Source organism: Paramisgurnus dabryanus, chromosome 21, assembly GCF_030506205.2.
Source record: "Paramisgurnus dabryanus chromosome 21, PD_genome_1.1, whole genome shotgun sequence".
Taxonomy (NCBI): domain Eukaryota; kingdom Metazoa; phylum Chordata; class Actinopteri; order Cypriniformes; family Cobitidae; genus Paramisgurnus; species Paramisgurnus dabryanus.
In genome coordinates this window covers 20,523,505-20,545,035 of record NC_133357.1, presented here as the reverse complement: position 1 = coordinate 20,545,035, position 21,531 = coordinate 20,523,505, and the positions used below count along the sequence as shown (strand labels likewise).

The following is a 21,531-nucleotide window of genomic DNA, read 5'->3' as shown; positions in this document are numbered from 1 at the left end:
GTTTTATGGCAATAACACATGAAAGTTGTAAAAAATCCATAACTATTAGGAAACGTGGTCGGGAAACTTGACCTCGGGTCCATATCCCAGTGAAAAAGCCTCCTTAAAAATATGCACTGCGGGGGTAACCCACAACCCACAACTGCAAACTTGCATTCAGGTCTGGTTTCATTCTGGTATGGGACCCACATATTTTACACATCAATTCCAGATCCGATCAATTCCCAATGGATAAAATTAAGTCCTGCAAGTCAGTTGTAAGAAGTTAACCCTAACTGGTTTCTTGCAACTTGGCTCTTGCACTTTCAGAAATAAAGGTACAAAGCTATCACCGTGGTGGTCCGCTTTTTAAAAGCACACTTTTGTACCGAAAGGGTGCATATTGGCCAAGATACCGTATTAACATAGATACATCAGTATCGGCTGTTTTTATGAGCCGCTTTGTGCAAGTCGTCCGCCATACTGGAACGGTTCCAAGGTGGTACGTTAACCAGGGTTGCCAAGTCTGCGGTGAGCACTTTCAAACTGGTGACGCGGATTGCTTTTCGTGTTGTTAAATGGTAAAACCAGGGTCTTGTTGATTAGCTGTCAATATTAAGGTAAATACTTTTCTTTATAAAAAAAAAAAAAAAAAAAATGCATGTTGGTATTTGTGTTAAGGTTTAATTGGCCATTGGGTTGGTTTTGTGTTGCAAATCTGGCAACTTTGCCATGACGGTTCGTTAACAATCGAGAGCAAGCTGACCGTATGTCCTCATCCTCTTCCATACATGTTTTATCAAATGTTGTAGACATAAACATTATGAGGTGGTTTCCCGGACAGGGATTAGCCTAAACCAGGACTAGGCCTTAGTTTAATTAGGAAATATAACTAGTTTGAACAAACATGCCTTACTAAAAACATTACTTGTGTGCATTTTGAGGCAAAACAAAGAGCACTGATTTATTTTAAGATATGTCAGTGCAAGTTGTTTTCAGTTTGGACACCTGTCCGGGAAAGCCCTGTCCAGGAAACCGCCTCCAAGTGTTTGCTAGCATGACATTAAAGTTACTATAGTTTAAAAACGCCTTCATCTAAAAACACCTTGTACTGACATATTGTAACATATATTTGTGCCGTTTATTTGCTCAAGGTGCACACCAGACATTTTTTTTAAGGTTTGTTTGTAAAAACTACTTAAATGTCCCAATATAACTCCGGGACACCCCCCCATAAACAACACATTCTCACCTGTGAAAGGTTATCCCATTTTTATCTGGAATATAAATATATTTGGGAATATAAATCTCTGCTGGGTTTACGAATCAGAGGCTGATGTGCAATGTCCAAAATGGCAAAATGTCTACATTTATGAAGTGGTCGAATGAATTATCCATGCGTACACATTTCTGCATTTGAGTACCTCAAAAGTACACATACGAACCTCAAACATAGATATTGATACAGGTACATCAAAGATACATATCTGTACCTACAGTAAATGGTTAAGACCTTTTTAAATGTTACCGTCACAGTGACATCACTTTTACCTTTTTTCTGTAAGTGTACATTTTTTTCTTGATAAATTTTCATGTTTTACATGAAAAAATATCATATTACCAAAGTAAAATGAAAGGTAAATTCTGTTTTATGCATTTCCTACATTGCATGTAGTTTAAAAGTGAAGTTCTCTCATGTAGAAAGTACTGTTGACCTGCAGAACCCCTGTGTGTGTGTGTGCGTAGTTACTACAGCAGAGGTTCCCATTGACCCTTTTAAGGTCATGAGTAGAAGTGGTGTAAGAGAGGAGCTAATGGTGGGTGGGCTTTCAGGAGAGGCATATACACAGAGCCCTGCTTAATGATCCTGCAGTTACCACAGCAACCTGTCAGAAGATAGGGCATTCATCTCAAAGTGGATGTTTTATCTTTTTGTCTGTCATCGTGTCATATATATTAAGGAATAGTTTGCTAGAAAATGAAAATTCTCATAATTGACTTACCCTTATGTCACCCCAGATGTATATGACTTAATTTCTTCAGGGTAAAATGAAATACTCTAGCTCTGTAATGCCATTAAATGGTGGTTAATGTTTTGTAGGACAACAAAGCACACAAATCCATCATTAAATAATCTAAATTACTCCGTTAGGTTAGTAAATATCTTGTTTGAGCGTGGCATAGCTGTTGGTGCCAGACGGGCCGGTCTGAGTATTTCACGATCTGCTTAGTTACTGGGATTTTCACGCACAACCATTTCTAGTGTTTACAATGAATGGTGTGAAAAGGGAAAAACATCCAGTATGCGGCAATCCTGTGGGCGAAAATGCCTTGTTGATGCTAAAGATCAGAGGAGAATGGGCCGACTGATTCAAGCTGATAAAAGAGCAACTTTGACTGAAATAATCATTTGTTACAACCGAGGTATGCAGCAAAGCATTTGCGAAGCCACAACACGCACAACCTTAAGGCGGATGGGCTACAACAGCAGAAGACCCCACAGGGTACCACTCATCTCCACTACAAATAGGAAAAAGAGGCTACAATTTGCACGAGCTCAACAAAATTGGACAGTTGAAGACTGGAAAAATGTTGCCTGGTCTGATGAGTCTCGATTTCTGTTGAGACATTCAGATGGTAGAGTTAGAATTTGGCGTAAACAGAATGAGAACATGGATCCATTCATTCTTACACACTTTAGGCCCCTTAGTGCCAATTGGGTATCATTTAAATGCCACGGGCTACCTGAGCATTGTTTCTGACCATGTCCATCCCTTTATGTCCACCATGTACCCATCCTCTGATGGCTACTTCCAGCAGGATAATGCGCCATGTCAAAAAGCTTGAATCATTTCAAATTGTTTTCTTGAATATGACAATGAGTTCACTGTACTAAAATGGCCCGCAGTCACCAGATCCCAACCCAATAGAGCATCTTTGGGATGTGGTGGAACGGGAGCTTCGTCCCCTGGATGTGCATCTCCAAATCTCCATCATTCTATCACAAATCTCCATCTTTCTAAAGAATGCTTTCAGCACCTTGTTGAATCAATGCCACATAGAACTAAGGCAGTTCTGAAGTCAAAAGAGGGTCAAACACAGTATTAGTATGGTATAATCCTTTAGGTGACAGAGTGTGTGTGTATATATATATATATATATATATATATAAACACGTGCAAAAGTCTTAGACCACCACCACCAGACTTGTTGTTTTAGAAGTTTTGACTTCTGTCCATATTTATTTTTCAATCTATTTTATTAGGATATAAAAAGGAAACAAAGGATATAGGTAGACAAAAAATAACAAAAATTATATTTTCAGGACAAAATGTCTTCTTTAGGCATCGTCAGTGTTTAGTGTGACCTCTCTTGGCACTAAACACATCTTTGAGCATTTATTCTGGTGTATGAAGTAAAAAGACAAATTTCTTTAAAATTAGAAATGAGGATTACATTTTTTTTAGGTTTAAGAGATCCTGCAGTTTCTGCTATTGCTCAAGTGGAAGGGGAGTTTACCATAAAAACTTTATACTTTTTATACAGTTTTTAATTTATACACATTTCCTGTATTTTCTGGATGCATAATATTAAAGAGACTGAGAAACAATTATCTATGATCACTATTACATTGCAACAACAACAAATCTAATTCCGGCATGGTGGCCTAAAGGGGGTTGCACACCGGATGAAAAGCGCAGCGTCGCTTTGCGACTAGGACAACTCGAAGGTATCATACCCTGGAAGTGCACATTAAATAGCGCAAGCTTAGGCAGATAGCGTCTCCTTCAAAATGAAAAATATACGTTAGCAGCCAATGTCAATTGCTAACGATTTGATTAATGTTAAACTATGTGAGTGGCGCTCTGTGGCGCAACAGGGAGAGAGAGAGAGAGAGAGAGAGAGAGAGAGAGAGAGAGAGAGAGAGAGAGAGAGAGAGAGAGAGAGAGAAAATGACAAGCATATAGACAAGAAAAAAGATAACTCATTAGGGTTTGTTTTTACAAGACACATTCTTGCCTTCACAGCAAGATGAGAGCTAGCAGAATGAAACACACTTTGTTTGTCTCTCAATGAAACATAATGCAGGGTCTCATGTCTGACACTCATGACGACAGCAAGATGTGATGCAATGGCCAACAAATTTTAAAAATAGCACAGACATGTGTCCCCCTTATAGTGCAGCATAATTACAGCAATGATGCATCATTTGCTGCTCTATAAGAATCTTCATACTGGACAGCAGGATTCTGTCACTGGCAATTACCCACCATATCTCTGGGTACTTCTGCGTGGTTTAAAACCAGAAAGTGGCATTTCAATGCGACAAGACCTCAAAAGACCTCAGAGAGATATACTGTAGAGAAAGAGCTTCAGCTGATGTCTCATGATGGTTTTGTAATTAGGGTAAGGTCTTTATAGTCGTTGTTTCTCCAAAATGCTCCACAAGAAAGCTGAGTATGATAAGCAATAAAAGCAGTATTAAGATTTTATGAGGTGACAAAAGACGCTTTTGTCTTGTCTTGGCATAAAATGAACATTCACGATTGCCAGACCACAAAGCCCCCAAAAAACAATCGCATAAATAAGAAAATAATGAGTCAAATGAGCATATAAACATATTAAAGGGTTTGGGGACTCGGAGGGTGCAAACAAAAAGAGACTTTACCTCACACACATGTTTAAAATCCAATCTGTCAATCATTTTGGTTTTCGTGTTGTCGAAAAACTTGGATTCAATTCAAACTGATGATTCCCAGCACCTTGTTTTCAATAAAAATCCAAACAGACACACAAATTTAGTCATTTACTTTTTTCCGAGGCTGTCATGTCGTCATTTTTTAACATTTTTTCCAACTACAATTTGATCACAGCTTTTTGTCTTATAATATGACTTTTTTTCATTTATCTTAACAGATAAACAATACAGCATGACCCATAACCAGTCAGACACACAGACAACCCAAAAACATTCATACCAAAACACTGGCACCATTCTATTATATACATACAGTATAACAAAAGATAATATCTATATATGAATATTCAATTAGAAGTATATCAAAGACATGGTCACAGAGTCATAAAAAATAAATCTAATAAATAAATAAATAAGTCAGTCGATCAATAATTACTGAAGTACTCTTTTTCGAGGAAATGGATGATCGATTGAACTCGCTAACCTCACCATTCACAGAAGCAAATAATACATGATTTGTACTGTATTCAGATCACTGAAACATTAAACTTTTCGACCAATGCAGTATTCAGGCCGGTCCTGAGCAATGCTCATTGGTCTGTTCATCTATATTTTTTACATTACACGTGTCTACTTTCCGCAATCATTACCAACATTCAGTGCATACAGTATGTAGAAAGGCAAGTCCCTCTCCAAAAATCCCTTTCTGTGCAGGTCTGTTCATGTAAACGGCACATACTCCCATCATGCTTGCAGTGCATTTGCAATTGTGCATTTTCAATGCCGAACGTGCAGACGTCCCACTGTGTAGCACCATGCTGACCATCGGGATCGCAACGTAAACTCACGGCGTCGTCTGTCAGCCGAGTCCCACCTCTGCATAGAGATGTCACGTGGAAGGTGGAGCCCCCTGGTGGTGGGAGGTATGAACAACACTACACCGTAGTCTCATACTCTGTCACTTCTTTGGGGTCGCTGAAGGTGTGGTACTGGATGCGAGGCGTCACAGGAGACGTGTTCTCTAGCACCAGGATGGTCTTCCTCAGCCTCCGATCGATAAAGTGAGCGTCCCAGGCCGGGTACCTTTTTCTTGGCAGGTCGATGCGGATGACGGGGCCCTCAGTTCTTGGGGGACGTGGGGAAGGAGCTGGGTGAACGGTGGGAGGCCTTACCTGAAACACAGGTTGGCAGCTGTCTCTGTCCCCGGCTCCTATCTCCCGATCCCCACCAGTAGTCCTTTGAAGCGTTCTGGGTGGGCTGGTAACTACATCTGGCTGAGGCAGGGGTGTCCCCAAATCCCCAATGCCACCCAGTCCGATAACCCCCATTCCCTCCTCCACGCAGCTCCACTGAGTGCCCAGGATGGGACCATCTGGGTGGAGCAAACAATAATACACAAACATAAAGAACGTTCCTAACGCATAGCTACACACAACAACACACACAATAATCAGGGAGTAGAAGTCCGAGGTGTGAGGTCCCCTGTGGATGTACCAAGCGGCGGTGAGTGCGACATTCTCAATCAAGGTCACGCAGTAGTACACGCCCAACCGGAATCGGGCGCGGCCTTCCTTCACGTTGAACCAGCAGAAGATGTAGATGATGCCCACCACCATGTTGTAGATGATCTCCTCCCACTTGGACATGCAGAAGTCGGTCTCACCCTGGATGATCCAGAAGGTCATGGCACACCAGTGGGCCACGATGAAGATCCCGAAGTAGAGCTGGAAGACAGAGGCGAAGAGGGCGAAGGCGATGGTCCGAGCACCGATGGTGAAGAGGTGCCAGAGCATCTGGACAATCACGGCCTTGTAGGACATGGGGAGCTTATCGTCACGAGAGTCACGCAGAATCTTCTGATATGAAGCGATCATCCAGGCAAGAGAAACCAAGGAGGCTGATGCAGAGAGACCTACAAAAACAGAGAGAAGAGCTTAAGTAATACATCATAAGGCCAGACATATACTACAGTGTTGTGAAAAAGTCTCTTCAACATTGCTCATAAGACTCACTGAAAGAACACTGCCATTAAATCACACTGTTTCTATTTATGATGGTTGGTTATTACGAATCTTGAATAGACCCTTTCACACAGAGAATACGGAAAATACACAGAAAATGCGTCCGTGATTTGTCCAGGATCGTTTGAGTTTGGTTCGATCACACTGCCAGTGATTTTCTGGAATCGGAAAGATCCCGTATAGACACCTGACGTATTTAAAATCCTGCACTTGGTAGGTTTTTTCCGCAGAGTCTGATGTTATTATCTGTTTAGAGAAATCACGCGCTTTGCTTATGATAAGATCGTAAAGAAGCACATGACGTGCTGTTCAATGCTGGCGAAAGATCTCGGCTTCAGCGAGGATAGTGACAAGCTTCCTGATCTCTGCTTCAGTCCAGTTTGCAGACATTTCTCGTCATGAATATTAATCTGCATTTAAGTCCCGATGTCAAAGAGCTGAACCATCACTTCTTGTTGCGATAACTCCACACTATGACACGGCCCTTACGGCATTGTTTCTGTCTTTGTTCACAAACGATGCTTTCCCTAAACATTACGGCAATGTTACAAGGTCCCTGATATGGAAGCGATCCCAAAACATTTACGGGACGTGTTTGTATTCACACATACGGCTCTCTGGGATCAAAGTGCTGTGTGAATGCAGTTTATTATAACGGTCTGAGTCAAGAACTGTCATGTCTCTCGCTCTGTACCCTTTTAAACAGCCCGAAAAGGTTGAGAGCCAATGGTGTAGTGGACAGTGCTCCGACATATAGTGCAGACCAGTGATGCGCAGGTCAATGTATAAACAACCCGCACCCGACCGACGTTTTCAACTCGGACGGAAAAAATTTACCCGACCCACTTCCTGGCCTGCAGTTTTTAAAAGTAGTAATTGTCTAAAATAATTATTTGGCATCTTTATTTAAACGACCTGACCGACCCCGACCCAAATATAATTACAAATATTTTTGAATGACTCATAACTGCGGGTTACCCGCTCATTTTGGATCAACTCGCACATCACTGGTGCAGACGCACTTCCGGCAACTCAAGTTCGAATCCTGTCCGAAGTCCTTTGCCGATCCCATACCCCTCTCTTCACCATATACTTTCTTGTTGTCTTCCTAAATACTGTTAAATAAACGCAAACATGGCCCAAAAAAAGCCTGAAAAGAGGAAATGCTAAATATAAAACTTAATTAAAGTCATTAAAAACGACTACAGTTCCACATTCCCAGACTTTCACCCTTCAATATTTCATTAGATCTGATGTGATTCATTGCTAATGACATGCGACTGAATAATTAACTTTCGAGAAATTAATAATTCAAGCCATAAATGATGTCTCTTGCCTCTCTCGACTCAAAACGTATGAATGTGTGAAAATACTTTGCGTCACGGTCGACACGTTTTGAAAGGAAAGATACAGAAGATTCAAAGATGCGAAACGATCACAGCACACGCTTTTATAAAACAAGAAGTGACATGAGCTGGCAGAGAGTCGAGGAAAGATTGATAGCATTGAAATGCAACGAACGTTCAAAGATATGCCACATTTGTTGCTTTTGTTTTAAGATTTCTAGTTGTATTTTATAAAGGCAAAAGCACCTGCTGAGACGACAAATCGCTGGGCTTGTTACCAAACTGCCTGAGAGAAATGTCTCTCCAGAGAAAGAGAAAGAGAGATATTTGATTCGTTGAGGGGTAAACAGACAGGCGTTTCATGTTGTGTTTGCGTGTACCCTAGAGCGTGAGGTTGTGCGAAAAAGGTGAAGAAGAGATGTGTGAGTGAGTGTGTGCATGTTCTCGTGCGATTGAGAGATATGAAGTTATCTCTAGAGACTTTTACAGACGGCTGATGCTATCATGGGATCAACTCTTTAACGCTTCCCACTTCATGTCTGTTTATCTTTGGTTCTGCCGCTTGATTCCCATCACTGTCACAATCCACACATTTTAAACATCCCTTTCCAGCCTCCGGTTGGGCTTACACCAGGTCACCTGAGGCTATGCGGTCAGATCCGGATTGGAGAAATTCCTATCCAAAGGTCGATACTGGCATAAATAATGTGAGACTTACTATTATTTTCCGCTTCAGGCCCACATGGCACATATCACATTCCAAATTTCCCTTAGCACAGACTTGACCCCTGATGTTTGTTGAGTGGTTACTCATTTTCTGGCGAGAGTCTTATCTAGTCTCTTTTGCATATTTCGCTTCATCTTCATATGCTCTCCGTCTCTCTCGTCTTTTCAAACGGCTCATTTGGTGCAGATCCAGATTAAGCGAGGTCTTAATTAGCAGATCCAAAAGCATTAGTCTGTGTTTTCCCGCTACGCTTCCAGCCTGCCCGCTACTCTCTCCGTTTTCTCCCAGCCTGTTTTTCTAAGGCTTTTACGGAGCAAAGCGCTGGCAATCTTAATTAAATCAAACATCGTATACAGCGCAAGCCCACTGCCACAAAGACCGCCTTAGATTAGAATGCAGTTTAAAGAGAAACGGATAAGGCAAGTTAAAGTCCCATGCTGCCAGAGAGAAAGAGAGAGATTATGAAGGAAAGCAGAGTATATGCATGCATGCATGATGCATAAACATAGACTTGCAAAACCCCAAAAAGCACTGGGAAGAATTCAGCAAGAATAAAATGCACCCCCTGATAGGGTTATTTATGTGCATGTGCTCGCTATCTGTATTGTTTTTGCAATTGGTTCAATAAAGGAATTATGCAAATTCAGTAACGTACAGGCACGCCCACAAAATTAGGCCAGAACTTAATTTGCATGGCGCAGTTCCATATCTTGCAGGCCGGCTTTGAGTGATAAACTGTGAAGGATGCACCAGACTGCCACAACCTGGCGTACAGCAATGCCTCGCTACGATCAGTGTTGCCAAATACTTTCAATGGAAAGGAGCTAAAGCCAGCTTGCAAAGTCTAGATTACGTCATGCTATATAATTAGCATATATGTGATGTCATCACGTTACATTGCGTTCAGACTAGTGTCAGCACTTTAGATTGTTTATGCTCTGAACTGTCACATACTGTATTTTAATTCAGCCAAACAGGGGTGTCATGCACCAGTTTTTTTTAAGGGGGCACACAATGATGTGATTGATTTTATTGTTTAGTTGTTTAATGCTGTAACACTTTTTGTTTATTTTAAACTTTTATTTTAATTGCAAATGTTAAAAACTTTAAAATATGTTATGTTAAGTTAATGTTTTTAAAATTATTTGAAATCCATTATATGTAAAAAATGAGTTAATGTTGTTAATAAAATAAATGCTGAATAGCAAAAACCACCTTTTAAGGTTGTCATGCTGTCTTATTTTATTTGTTTTAGCTTAATTTGTGCCTCTCTTATTATGTTGGTCAGTTGAATGTTAACCAGATCCAATCCATGTTCAGTAAAAATAATTTGATGCAGAAATAAACTAGCTTATAGACCAGCTGTATAGTAGTGTATACAAGTGTTTAATATCGGTATCGGCCAGAAGTTGTCTGTTTAAATCTGTATCAGTATCGGCCCAAAAAAATCCTATCGGTGCATCCCTAGAAGAAAGGTTTTCTGTGTTGTGCTTGGTAACCTAAACCTATGAACCAGAATTAATCAGAACATCACTGAGCAGGGCTCTCTCTCTCCCTCTCTTCTTCTTCTTCTTCTATTCATTTCCTCTTTGTTTTTCTGCTGACTGAGTCTCTCATCATCATCATCATCTCTGGAGTACCGTTCTCTTTCTCGCTTCATATTGTGTAATGGACTTCTGAAAGAGGAAGCCCTTCTCTGGGTCTTTTTATTCTAATGTAAAGTTATGATCTATTTTATGTTTACAAAATTTCCCAGGTCAAAGAAAAGCTGTAAATGTAAGTAATTTCGAAATTATTTAGGCCAGCTTATACAATATTTCATTTGAATTAGGGCTGGGCGATTCGTCCCCATAAAAAAATCTGAGATTTTTTTATAAAAAACTCGATTTACGATTCGAATCGATTTTTTTTCCCCGACCCCATTTAAAACAAAATAATTGCAAACTGTATATATATTTAAAATATATATTTATTATATTTAATTAAAATGCATCAACAAAAAATTGGGAAGGAATGAAGATTGGCGAATGCAAAATGTATGTCAGTGTTTCCCACAGATCTGAAATTTACTTGTGGTGGTAGCTGGTGAAAAGGGCAATCATTATAATCCACCGACAAAAAATGGTCTACTTTACATGTGACACAGAACTAATAATGTGTGACACAACACAATACTTTGAATTATTGAACATTAATATTAATTTCACATTATAGTTCATTAATCTAACCACCCCAAACTTTCTTTGTCATGAACAAAGCTGACACTGTTTGTCAAAGCACCACGAAAACACTTTCTGTTTTTGCACTGGTATATGAAGCAATTTGACGACCCCTTTTATCAAACTCAATATATACAATCTTATGTACAGTATATTAAAAGACAGTGCAGGTCTATAGATTATAAATGTGACTGATGTTATAATGGTAATAATTTCTAGAGATAGGCACTTTTACTGCTTCTGCTTTCTATTTCTCTTTTGCCGATTAAAAAAGCTTAATCCACTCATTATTTCAGATTTAAAAGTTTACTTGCTGTCCTGATGACAGACTTTACATTACAGCTTAGCGTTTTTTTATATCCTGAGTCAGCTTTAGCTTTGCTCGTTCAGTGCAATGGGCTTGACATTAGCACTGCTTTTTGCTACAATCTCTGTGCAAACTTTTTAGATTTTAGAAAAGATATGGTCTATTAATAGTATAGATTAGATTATAAAAAAATGGATTAAAGAAAATGCAGCGCGTGGGCGCAACAAGAGCCAGACCCAGTTGTCATCACCATAGAAACCGGAGGCACGCTGAAACTTCACTCGAGCTTTAGGTAGCGCTCACGGCAGTTCTCCGGTCGAATCGGGTTTTACACACAATATTAATCATACTTGGGACTCAAAGTAATAAACTAGGACCGACCCGGACCAGACTGACCATTTCTAATATAAACCCGGAACCGTACGGGTCCTCTCAGGGAAGAAAGACCTCTAATGGTAAAACTCTGCTCAAGTTCAGAAACATAAAGGATACAATGTGACACTGAGCTTGCTTCGCGTCGCACCCAATTCATTGAGAAACGAAGAGCACTTGAACGGACACTCAACGGGAGAGACACAAAGTGCTTGCACGCAAAATGAAGCCAACTTGGATGCTATAATCACATATGCACATAAGCATATGCGACAATTTTGGTCGCAGTGTAGTTCCCTGGCTGCTCAGTTACCTCAGTACTGTATGTGCTGCAGTTGATCCAGTTTGCCGCGCTGGATGATGAGTTTATGATGCGCTGGATAATGAGTTTATGACGCGTGCATCTTCACGGGCTCTCTCAACAAAACACGGGTCATCCAGTCGAGTTCAGAAAATACGGAAATTCGTAAAGTGATTTTTTTTCCTGGGCGGGTCCATTTTACCTGGGCGGAATGCCCAGTAGAGCCTATGTTTGGGAAACACTGTATGTACTGCTCTATACTGCAGAGGGGGAGGAAAAAAATCTAAAAAAATCGATTTTTTAAAAATATGAATCGATTTGACCTGCCAACTCGATTTTAAAATCAAATCGATTTTTTTCCCAGCCCTAATTTGAATAACACCTCACATTAACTGTGGGTTCACACCAGATGCAAGTTCAACGATATGCATGAGTCGATTACATACAAAGTCAATGCAAAGACACAATCAGACGGTCCTCGCGTGGGTCGATGCAAATGACGCGATATGGGTGGCGCATTTGCTACGAAAACACGAGCGATTCACCTCAATTTGAGCTTAATGCCTCATTCATGCAGCGAGCCCTCCAGACGCGATCAACGTCTTTACATTGACTTAACATTGAAATCACTCGCGGTTGATGCCTCTACTGTGGCTGGTCTGAACGCAGCATTAGAGAGACCATATCATCTCTCTTTTTTCTGTCCATTCCTGTTACTCCAGCTTCATGTCATATGATTTCACACAGAGCGATTGTAAAATGTTTTGTTTTATTCATCACATGCAAACCTCTTCACATGAGCTCCATATGAATAAGTCATGGCGATCAAGACACATTCAGACAAGTGTTCTGCTCTCTCTCTCTCTCTCTCTCTCTCTCTCTCTTTCTCTCTCTCAACTAAAAGCATCTCAGAGAAACGTGTGTGTGTGTATGCGAGTGTTACCCTGCAGTGGCAGTATGTGGTTGCTGTGGATCATGATGCTAAGCTGAAGAACGAGTTGAGGAGCGCTCTTCAGGAAAGCCTCCAGCAGCCGCAACATGTTGATGTCAGCGCTCTCGAACATCAGCCGCCAGTAGAAGTGACGCTGACCGGGGCCAGCATGCCAACGACTCTGCACTCCGAGATACAAGGTGTGGACATACCTAAAAAAACAGAGGGAGAGATCAAAGGTCCTTTAGGTTCAGGGAACCTTACATTAGAGGTGTATACTTTAGCTGACTATCTATTATTTTGAGTAAAGTGTGCAATTTTCGTTGGATGTCAACACTTCACCTTTAAAAATACACCAGTTGGATTACAGTGCAGAAATTATCATTATTTAAACCTAAATAAGTTCACTTGATCTTGAGGTAAATAAGGAATTGATCTCTATAATGTTCTCTGTAATGGAAAGTTCCCACTATAGGCCTAAAAAGACTAAACCTTAACTTTTTGATAGTTAGTTACATTTTGGTATAGATTTGTGCAAGAGATGTTGAGAGGTGGTATGCATTGTGTAGTGATCGACAGGTTTGAATGAACAAACGTTTGTTCATTCATTAGATCATCGAACTTCATTGAAGGGCAAATGTTACATTTGCATGGTGGCATTTTTGAGAAGATTGTATTCACTCTGTTTGGCAGACTAATAAAATGTCTATTAAAAACAATAAATATTTAATAATTGTGGAGAAATTTTAAACCTGTTTAAATGCTGACTGAACGAAAGAGGTTTAGTAACTAAATATCAGAAGCTTTGGCTGGGCTGTCTGTCAGAATGCCCATCACAATTTGAGACCGGTGGAGTGGCACTGACAGCTTTTCACCTGTCAGCAGCTTTTGGCAGGACAGGAACAGGACATAACCTGATACCATACACACATTCAGAGATTTGTCTAATCTCACAGAGAGAAGGTATTCAACATCGAGAATGATTGACTGATATTTGTATAAAATTAAATGTACATTTATGCATTTGGCAGAACCTTGTGTGTGTGTGTGTGTGTGTGTGTGCGTGCGTGCGTGCGTGCGTGCGTGTGTGTTTGTGTGTGTGTGCATGTAAGCTAAACATTTGATCAGTATGTGTGATCCCTGGATTCAAACCCATGACCTTTTTGCACTGTGCACGTAACACAATGCTTTACCAGTTATACCAACTATCTCTCATTCATCCATCCATCCATCCATTCAAATATTAAATCACAATTTCTTTCTTTTTTTATTTATTCATTCAAACATTCACTCATTCACTATTTATTAATTTATTATTTATTTATTTTTTATTTCTGTCTTTAGTTTTTCATTAATTTATTTATTTTTCTGTCTTTCTTAATTTATTTCATGGTTGGTTGATTGATTGATTGATTGATTTTTTTTATTCTTACTTTATTTCCTTTATTGATTCATTTATTTACCTTATTTGACTTGTTCAACCATCCATTAATCCATCCATTAATTCATTCATTCAAACATTCACTCACAATTTCTTTATTTTTTCTTTCTGCCTTTCCTATTTCATTCATTTGTTCGTTCATTCACTCATTCATTCATATATTCATTCCTTTTCTATGTTTCTTTACTTTATTGATTGACTCATTCTTTTTTTTTCATTCATTCCCTTATTATTTATCTTTCATTCATTCAAACATTCATTCATTAGTTTTTTATTTCTGTCTTTCGTTTTTCATTAATTCGTTTTTTCCTGTCTTTCTTACTTTTGTTTCTTGATTGATTGATTGATTGATTGATTGATTCATTACTTTATTTATTTTCTGTCTTTCTTACTTTTTCCTTTAATTGATTCCTTTTTTTTACTTTAACGTCTTCATCCATCCATTAATTAAGTCATTCAAACATTCACTCACAATTTCTTTATTTTTTCTTTCTGTCTTTCCTATTTTATTCACTTGTTCGTTCATTCATTACTTTCTTTCTTTCTTTGATTGATTGATTTATTCTTTCTTTTTTCATTCATTCATTCACAAATTATTTATTTTTCATTCATTAATTCATTCAACCATTCATTCATTAGTTTTTTATTTCTGTCTTTCATTTTTCATTCATTCATTTTTTCTGTCTTTGTTACTTTATTTCTTGATTGATTCATTCATTAATTCATTATTTATTTTCTGCCTTTCTTACTTTATTTCCTTTATTGATTCATTTAATTTACTTTTTCACCCATCCATAAATCCATTAATGAATGAATTAATTAATTCATTCATTCAAACATTCATTCACAATTTCTTTCTTTTTTTTCCATCTTTCGTATTTCATTCATTTGTTCGTTCATTCATTCATTCAAACATTCATTTACAATTTTTCATCCATTCATTCATTAAATCACTATTTATTTCTTTTCTGTTTTTCTTACTTAATTTTTTATTGATTCACTCATTCCTTTTTTTATTCATTTATTTATTCATTCACTATTTATTTCTTTTTTCTGTCTTTCTTACTTTATTGATTGATTTTGGTTTTGATTTGATTGATTGATTCATTCATTCAGTCATTAATTCGTTCATTCATTCATTTATTTTCCGTGTTTCTTTCTTTTTTTCTTTTATTGATTTATTCTTTCTTTCTGTTGTCATCCCTCCATTCATTCATTCCCATTTTTTTATTTTTCATTAATTTATTCACTCACTATTTATTCCTTTTTCTGTCTTTCTTACAAAAATTTTTATTGATTGATTTTGGTTTGATTGATTAATTTATTGATTGGGTGGTTCACTATTTATTTATTTTACGTTTTTCTTTCTTTATTTCTGTCTGTCTGTCTTTCTTTCTTTCTTTATTTTATACTTTTATTGATTCATTCATTGATTCTTTCTTTTTCTTTCTTATTTGAATTCTTAAGTGCAAATTGAATAATCTCATATTCTGTTCAATGTCTTTTTTGTTTTCATTCAAACGGTGTCTCTCGTCCAGGCTCTAGCCAGCTTCGGGCCAGCTGCATTATCTAAAGGCTGCAGAAGAGCATTTTATCCCAAGCTCTACACTTTTAGCCTGCAACCGGAGGGATTTTTCATGCTTAACTCTGATAGGTGGTGAGGGGCGAAGATTGTATTTCATGGTCCTCTCTGATAGGCTAAAGGTTTCAAGGGAACTGTGCCTGCATGGCGCTGTGGAAGATTCTGATATGATCCATTGCCAAGTGAATGTGAATATTTTTGTATCTGCATGAGAAAAAAAAAACCAAGGGGGGCAGAGATGAAAGCTAAGTAAAAGGCAAAACAATGTGCTACAATTTGCGCGTGTCTGTGTGTACGGTTGTTTATGTGCTATCGCGAACGGGCATTTAGCCAGTATGTGCTCTCCAGAACATCCATTATCAAAAGAGCGAATTAATCTTGAGGTCTCCAATGCTCAGGAGAGGCCCGCGGTAACGTAATGCAAGAGAAATGAGACAAGCGCCATAGATGTAGAAAAAATAGATTCTTGACCCATCTATGTCACGGCCAAATGGGTTTTTGAGGCTGATAAAGTTGAACTGTCACTGAGCTGCTGATATAAGGACAGATAGGGGTGAAATACACCGCAGATGAATGGAGAGAAGAAGCTGTAGCAGCCGATCTTTACTGTACGAAGCGGTTTAATTACATTTCGCATTGATTTTGGCATAATGAACTCTAATTACTTAATACACAGGACCTAAAGGAAAACACCAAATCCCTCGTATACAGAAAGACAGAGAGAGAATCAAGATAAATTGAGAGTGGCTGTACATGAGCCTTATTTTTTCCTCAGCAGTAATTAGCACCTTTGTAACCCATTGAGAGCGTCAAGGAGAATTGTTGTCTAACACGCTTACAGTCAACACACTGTTTAACTCGCACCACATAAACTGCATTATTATCGAGTGTCGTCGGCTATTAGCAGACACGCCAAACAATTGGGTAGAAATATTAGAGTACATAAAACTGGGCTGGCAGGTTGTGAACAAGCTTGAAGATGTTTAGGAGAGCGCTGGAGGGTCACCAGAGACTGGAGTGGGGGTCATTATCTGGGGTCCGCCAAACCCCACCTGGTTCTTTGATATATTGTTTGATCACATGCTTTTAATGGCCCCTCAGGCTACATTTAACCCCCAAAACATGAGGTGTATGGTAAAACAACAAACTTTCAAGTTATTTATTTATAGACAAATATTTTGGCCAAAAGGCAAAACAATACACAAATAGTGCTTAATAGCAATAAAAGTGGACCACTGGCTCTTCACTAGTTTTGTATACCAGATTAATATGCAGAGACAACTAGATAAGTAAACTGTATGTTAAATCGTCTGCAAAGCGTAAATACTGTGGCTATGTGCCACTATCTGAACATTGCTCAAGTTCATTTGTCCGGCACAGGGTGACCTGACATAGCAAAACTGGCTTAACCACATTTGGGTGCAGACTATGTGTTTGTTCAGCCAATAACAGAAAGAAGAAAAAATTATTATTCAATATTTTTTATAGCTCCCTTTAGCTGAGAAAAAAGGTCCACTTTACCTTGAAACAGCACAAAAACACTCCTACAGTATGTAACTGTACGTCTTTATAACACATATTACCCACACTGAGCATTGTATATTTGAAAAAAGAACTCAAGATGGATAGTTTTTTCTTTCTTTTCATCTCTTTTTCTTTCTCATCATTGTGTTTTGCTCTTCAGCGTCATATGAAGTACTTCATGTGAAGGAAGTGCTAAAGGCAAAGTATCTGTACCATGTCTCTCTACCTTCTGAACCACTTGTCTGAAACCACACTATCAATATTCAACACTGCATCCCCACAAACCGACACAACAAACATGTGTGTGTGTGATGTGTAGTGCTGGACTCTTGAGGCAATGACACTTACTGTGTCTACAACCAGATGTTCTTCTAAAATCTGAACCATTGATGACCTTTGTGAAATTGATCTGGTGATCAATACAAATAGACGGGGGATATGAGAGGGTAAAATGAGTACAGCATCCTGATCTCACACGAATTTGTACTTTTTATTATGAGTTGGCTAATTCATATTAATTTATACAAAGTACAGTAAATATACAAAAATGTATGATTATTAGAAATAAGACACCAGACCCCTTACCCCACCTGTATGCATCACAGGGTCAATATACTGCCTCTTTTGTTTACACTGTAAAAATAAGTTGGTTCAACATAAAAAAGTAAGTTAATTATGAGTTAATTCAACTTAAAATATTAGTTGACCCAACAATTTTAGTTAACTGATATTTTTACATTAAATTTTTACTCAAAATTGTACGGCAACCAGATAACCTTTTTAAGTTGGTCAGGATCATGACAGTCCCATGTTTTGTGTGAAAGCCCATTGCCCATTTTTGGTGTTCTCTCCAGTGTTGTGTCAGGACAACCCGTTACTTGATTGAATTATCTTGTGATTGTTTCTTGCCCCTCACCTGATGCCCTCATCATGTGCTCCCTTATTTAATGCCTGTGCAGTTTTGTTTTGTGAAAAGTTATGTCTTGTATCTTGCTCTCTCATATTTTTCTGTAAAGTATCTGTTGTTTTGCACCCCATTGGTGTTTTTAGAATAAAGTTTTGTGATTAACCCCTTAAAGTTTCAACATATACACTGTGGGAGGAACGCTGCATTATTTGGCAAAAAAGCTAAACATATCACAAATCTTTGGAAAGCTGGGATTCTTTAGGATACAATCCAATCACAGCAGGTACAATAAGTGTCATTTTTAGGTGTTTTTTTACCATTTTCAGGAATGCTAAGGGTTAATGCAGGAATGCCTGGGTTCAGTCTCATGTGATTCTTGACACACGGGGCAAAAGCAAATCATACAAAAATGTACAAATTTAGTCTAATTAAGTAGGAATTGTCATTGTGTTGGAGTACACATCAATGCACTTTTAGCTCCTTCTTTAATAAAAAGGTTGTTTTCTCTTTAAGAGCATTATATACTGTAACATGGTCTACAATAAAAGGCTTAACAAAATTGATATTTGTGAGAATATCTTAAATATTTTAAATTGTAATTTAATTATTTAAGACATTTGACAGGTCGGGTGTTCGTTTTTTGAAAATGTAATTTATTATTATTTTAATTGTCTATTTCACTAAATTATTCTGCATGTATGTTTATGTATTTTGCAGATGCTTTTATTCAAAGCAACCTCCAATATAGGCTATTTAAAGTTGCCATGAAAATAAAAAAAACCCAACTGTAATTTGTTTTGGAATATATATATTTCTTTTTAAAGCTCACTTATCTGTGAGCTTTATTATTTAAAAAAAATTAATGTGCCTCATAATCTTTAATCAAAAACGCTAATCTCAAATACCAGGTGGACGGGGTCCGGGTAAAGATTGTTCCACGTTTCAATTAGACTGGAGGAAAGCATGCGATTTTTACTTTCCAATAAAAGCTCTCAATCCTTTTTAAGATTAACGTTTATGATTACCGTTTATGGCTTGCATATTCAGTCCCCCAAGGAAAATTACTAAAATATACTATAAAATAATCTTAAAGAGCACCTATAATCTGATTCACGTTTTTACATTTCCTTTGGTGTGTAAGTGTGTATTAGTACATGTTAATGCAAAAAATACAAATCCCAAAGTAAAAGATGATGCAAGTTATCGATCTATTCGTTATATGTAATAAACTGATTGCAAAATAAGCTAAAATTATTAATATTAAACAGATCATTTAGATTTAGAAGACATTTAGTGCTTTAATGATAGATGGTTGTGCTATTAGGAGCTTCACCCTGTTGACCCCCTATAAGAAAATATACATAATGAAATTTTTTTGTATAAGAAATGGCTTTTGCTGAGCTGAAGAAAGGAAGTCCTATACATCTGTGCAGGCATAAGTGATGGCGATTGAGTAAATTATGAGATGATGTTCAGAACTATTCCTTTAAGTATTTTAATCAGTTTTATCAAAGTATAATCAACATTTATGGTAGAATTGAGCTAATTCCTTATTTCAAAGCAATCATAATTTCATTGAATATCTCATCAAACCCTTTGAGTCGGAGTTTTAATGCACCAGCAGATGTTTTATGTACAGTATGTGTGAATGTATGTGCGACAAAGTTTGTGAATATGAGAGAGAGACCACGTACACCAGCTGCATCCTTCCTCTTCCTGTATTTTGTGCACTCTTAAGCCTCATTTTGAGTAATTAGCTGTATTTGACTGAGGTAATGAGTTTCCTTTCTGTACAGTGTACTTGTTTTCAAAGCGGCTCTGTCAGTCTGAAACATAAAGAGCCCACCTTGGTATGGCAAACTCCTTTTGGGTATTAATATGTATGTGTGTGTGTGTGTGTATGCGTACATGTCCTGGTTGGGACAGGTTTCTAGGTCTCATTCGAACTCTATATGAGCATTAATCACACTAATTACAGCAGCTTTGCCCCAGGGGCTGTTGGGATGCTGGAGGACCAATGTGGGAATAGGCTGATAGACAGGAGATCTTAGTCACGGTGCTCATTGCTTTGCAATGCAAATCACAGAGTCTCAGAGAACTTCATTTCTGGCTTGGCATTAGCATATGGCTCGTTTTGAAAGGAGTGGAATGGCATTTGATTTATTTTAGGCCTTCAATCATTCGTTTACTTCATTTCCTTACGTCCTGTGAACGTACTGATGTTGCAGTCTGCCACGGATTGGCATGAGAAACAAACCCCATTTTACATTCAGTTCTTGCTTTCTACAGGTAAAATTTACATTTACACATTTAGCAGACACTTTATTCACAGTCAGTGGTGACCAGGGACTTCTTTTTTGAAGGCGCGCAATTCGAAGCCCTTCAAAACATGTATTTGGCCGTCATGTGTGTCTCGTCATGTCAAAATATGTGTTCGGTGCTTCATGTGAACCTATGTGCATCACGCGTCACTTCAAAATATGTGCCTGCTGTGGACGCTTCAAAGGGGTTTATGATAAAAGAGACACTCACGTTTGCAAGATACTTGCGTAATCAGAGTTTAGTATTAAGTTAGCGTCTTGCAAGTATTTTGTGACCGTGCACTGCATGAAAAGAGGTGTATCCGTACTAGGAAACTCCTGTAAACACCACTGATTTTCGGATGTATCTACTAGTTCCACTGAGGGTAAACTTCTAATTCCACCAAGTTAGGAAACTCCCGTAATGATACCAATTCGGATGTATCTTGCTGATGGGATATTCCTGTGGTACATGCAGCCATTTGTTGCCATGGCAAATAATCCCATTGAAGATTTTGTCAGGGGACATTTTCACACCTGCAGAGGTACTGGGATTTCACACCTTTGCACAATTCTAGTGTCTCCATTGGTGTTTAATCTCAACACTGATTGGTTGCTTTTAAAACCCCCTCCCAAAACTCTGACAACTATTGGGACACAACTTTGAAACTTTCCAGTTGAGATCATTTGATTGGTTACACTTTGTATTAAGCCCAACCCAAGCCCTCATAGCTTAGTGACTTGATTGGTTATTTGCCTGCTATGCAGATAGACTAAAACCCCCCCCACTATATATATATATATATATATTCATATTTATATTCAGATACACCCCAAAACCCTTATGTAAAATAAAAAACTTGAATTGACTTTGA

General features: G+C 38.2%; 1 protein-coding gene across 1 annotated transcript in view; it reads right to left on the bottom strand.

Annotated features, from left to right (window-relative positions):
* Nucleotides 1–4,796: 4,796 nt before the first annotated feature.
* xkr7b (XK, Kell blood group complex subunit-related family, member 7b) overlaps nucleotides 4,797–21,531 on the bottom strand; it is a 75,804-nt gene continuing 59,069 nt past the window's right edge. The window contains exons 2-3 of the mRNA XM_065249773.2: nucleotides 12,915–13,114; nucleotides 4,797–6,590 (exon numbers count right to left, since the gene is read on the bottom strand). Of these exons, the coding sequence (XP_065105845.1) occupies nucleotides 5,614–6,590; nucleotides 12,915–13,114 (1,177 nt within the window). The 3' untranslated portion in view covers nucleotides 4,797–5,613. The remainder of the gene's footprint in view (nucleotides 6,591–12,914; nucleotides 13,115–21,531) is intronic.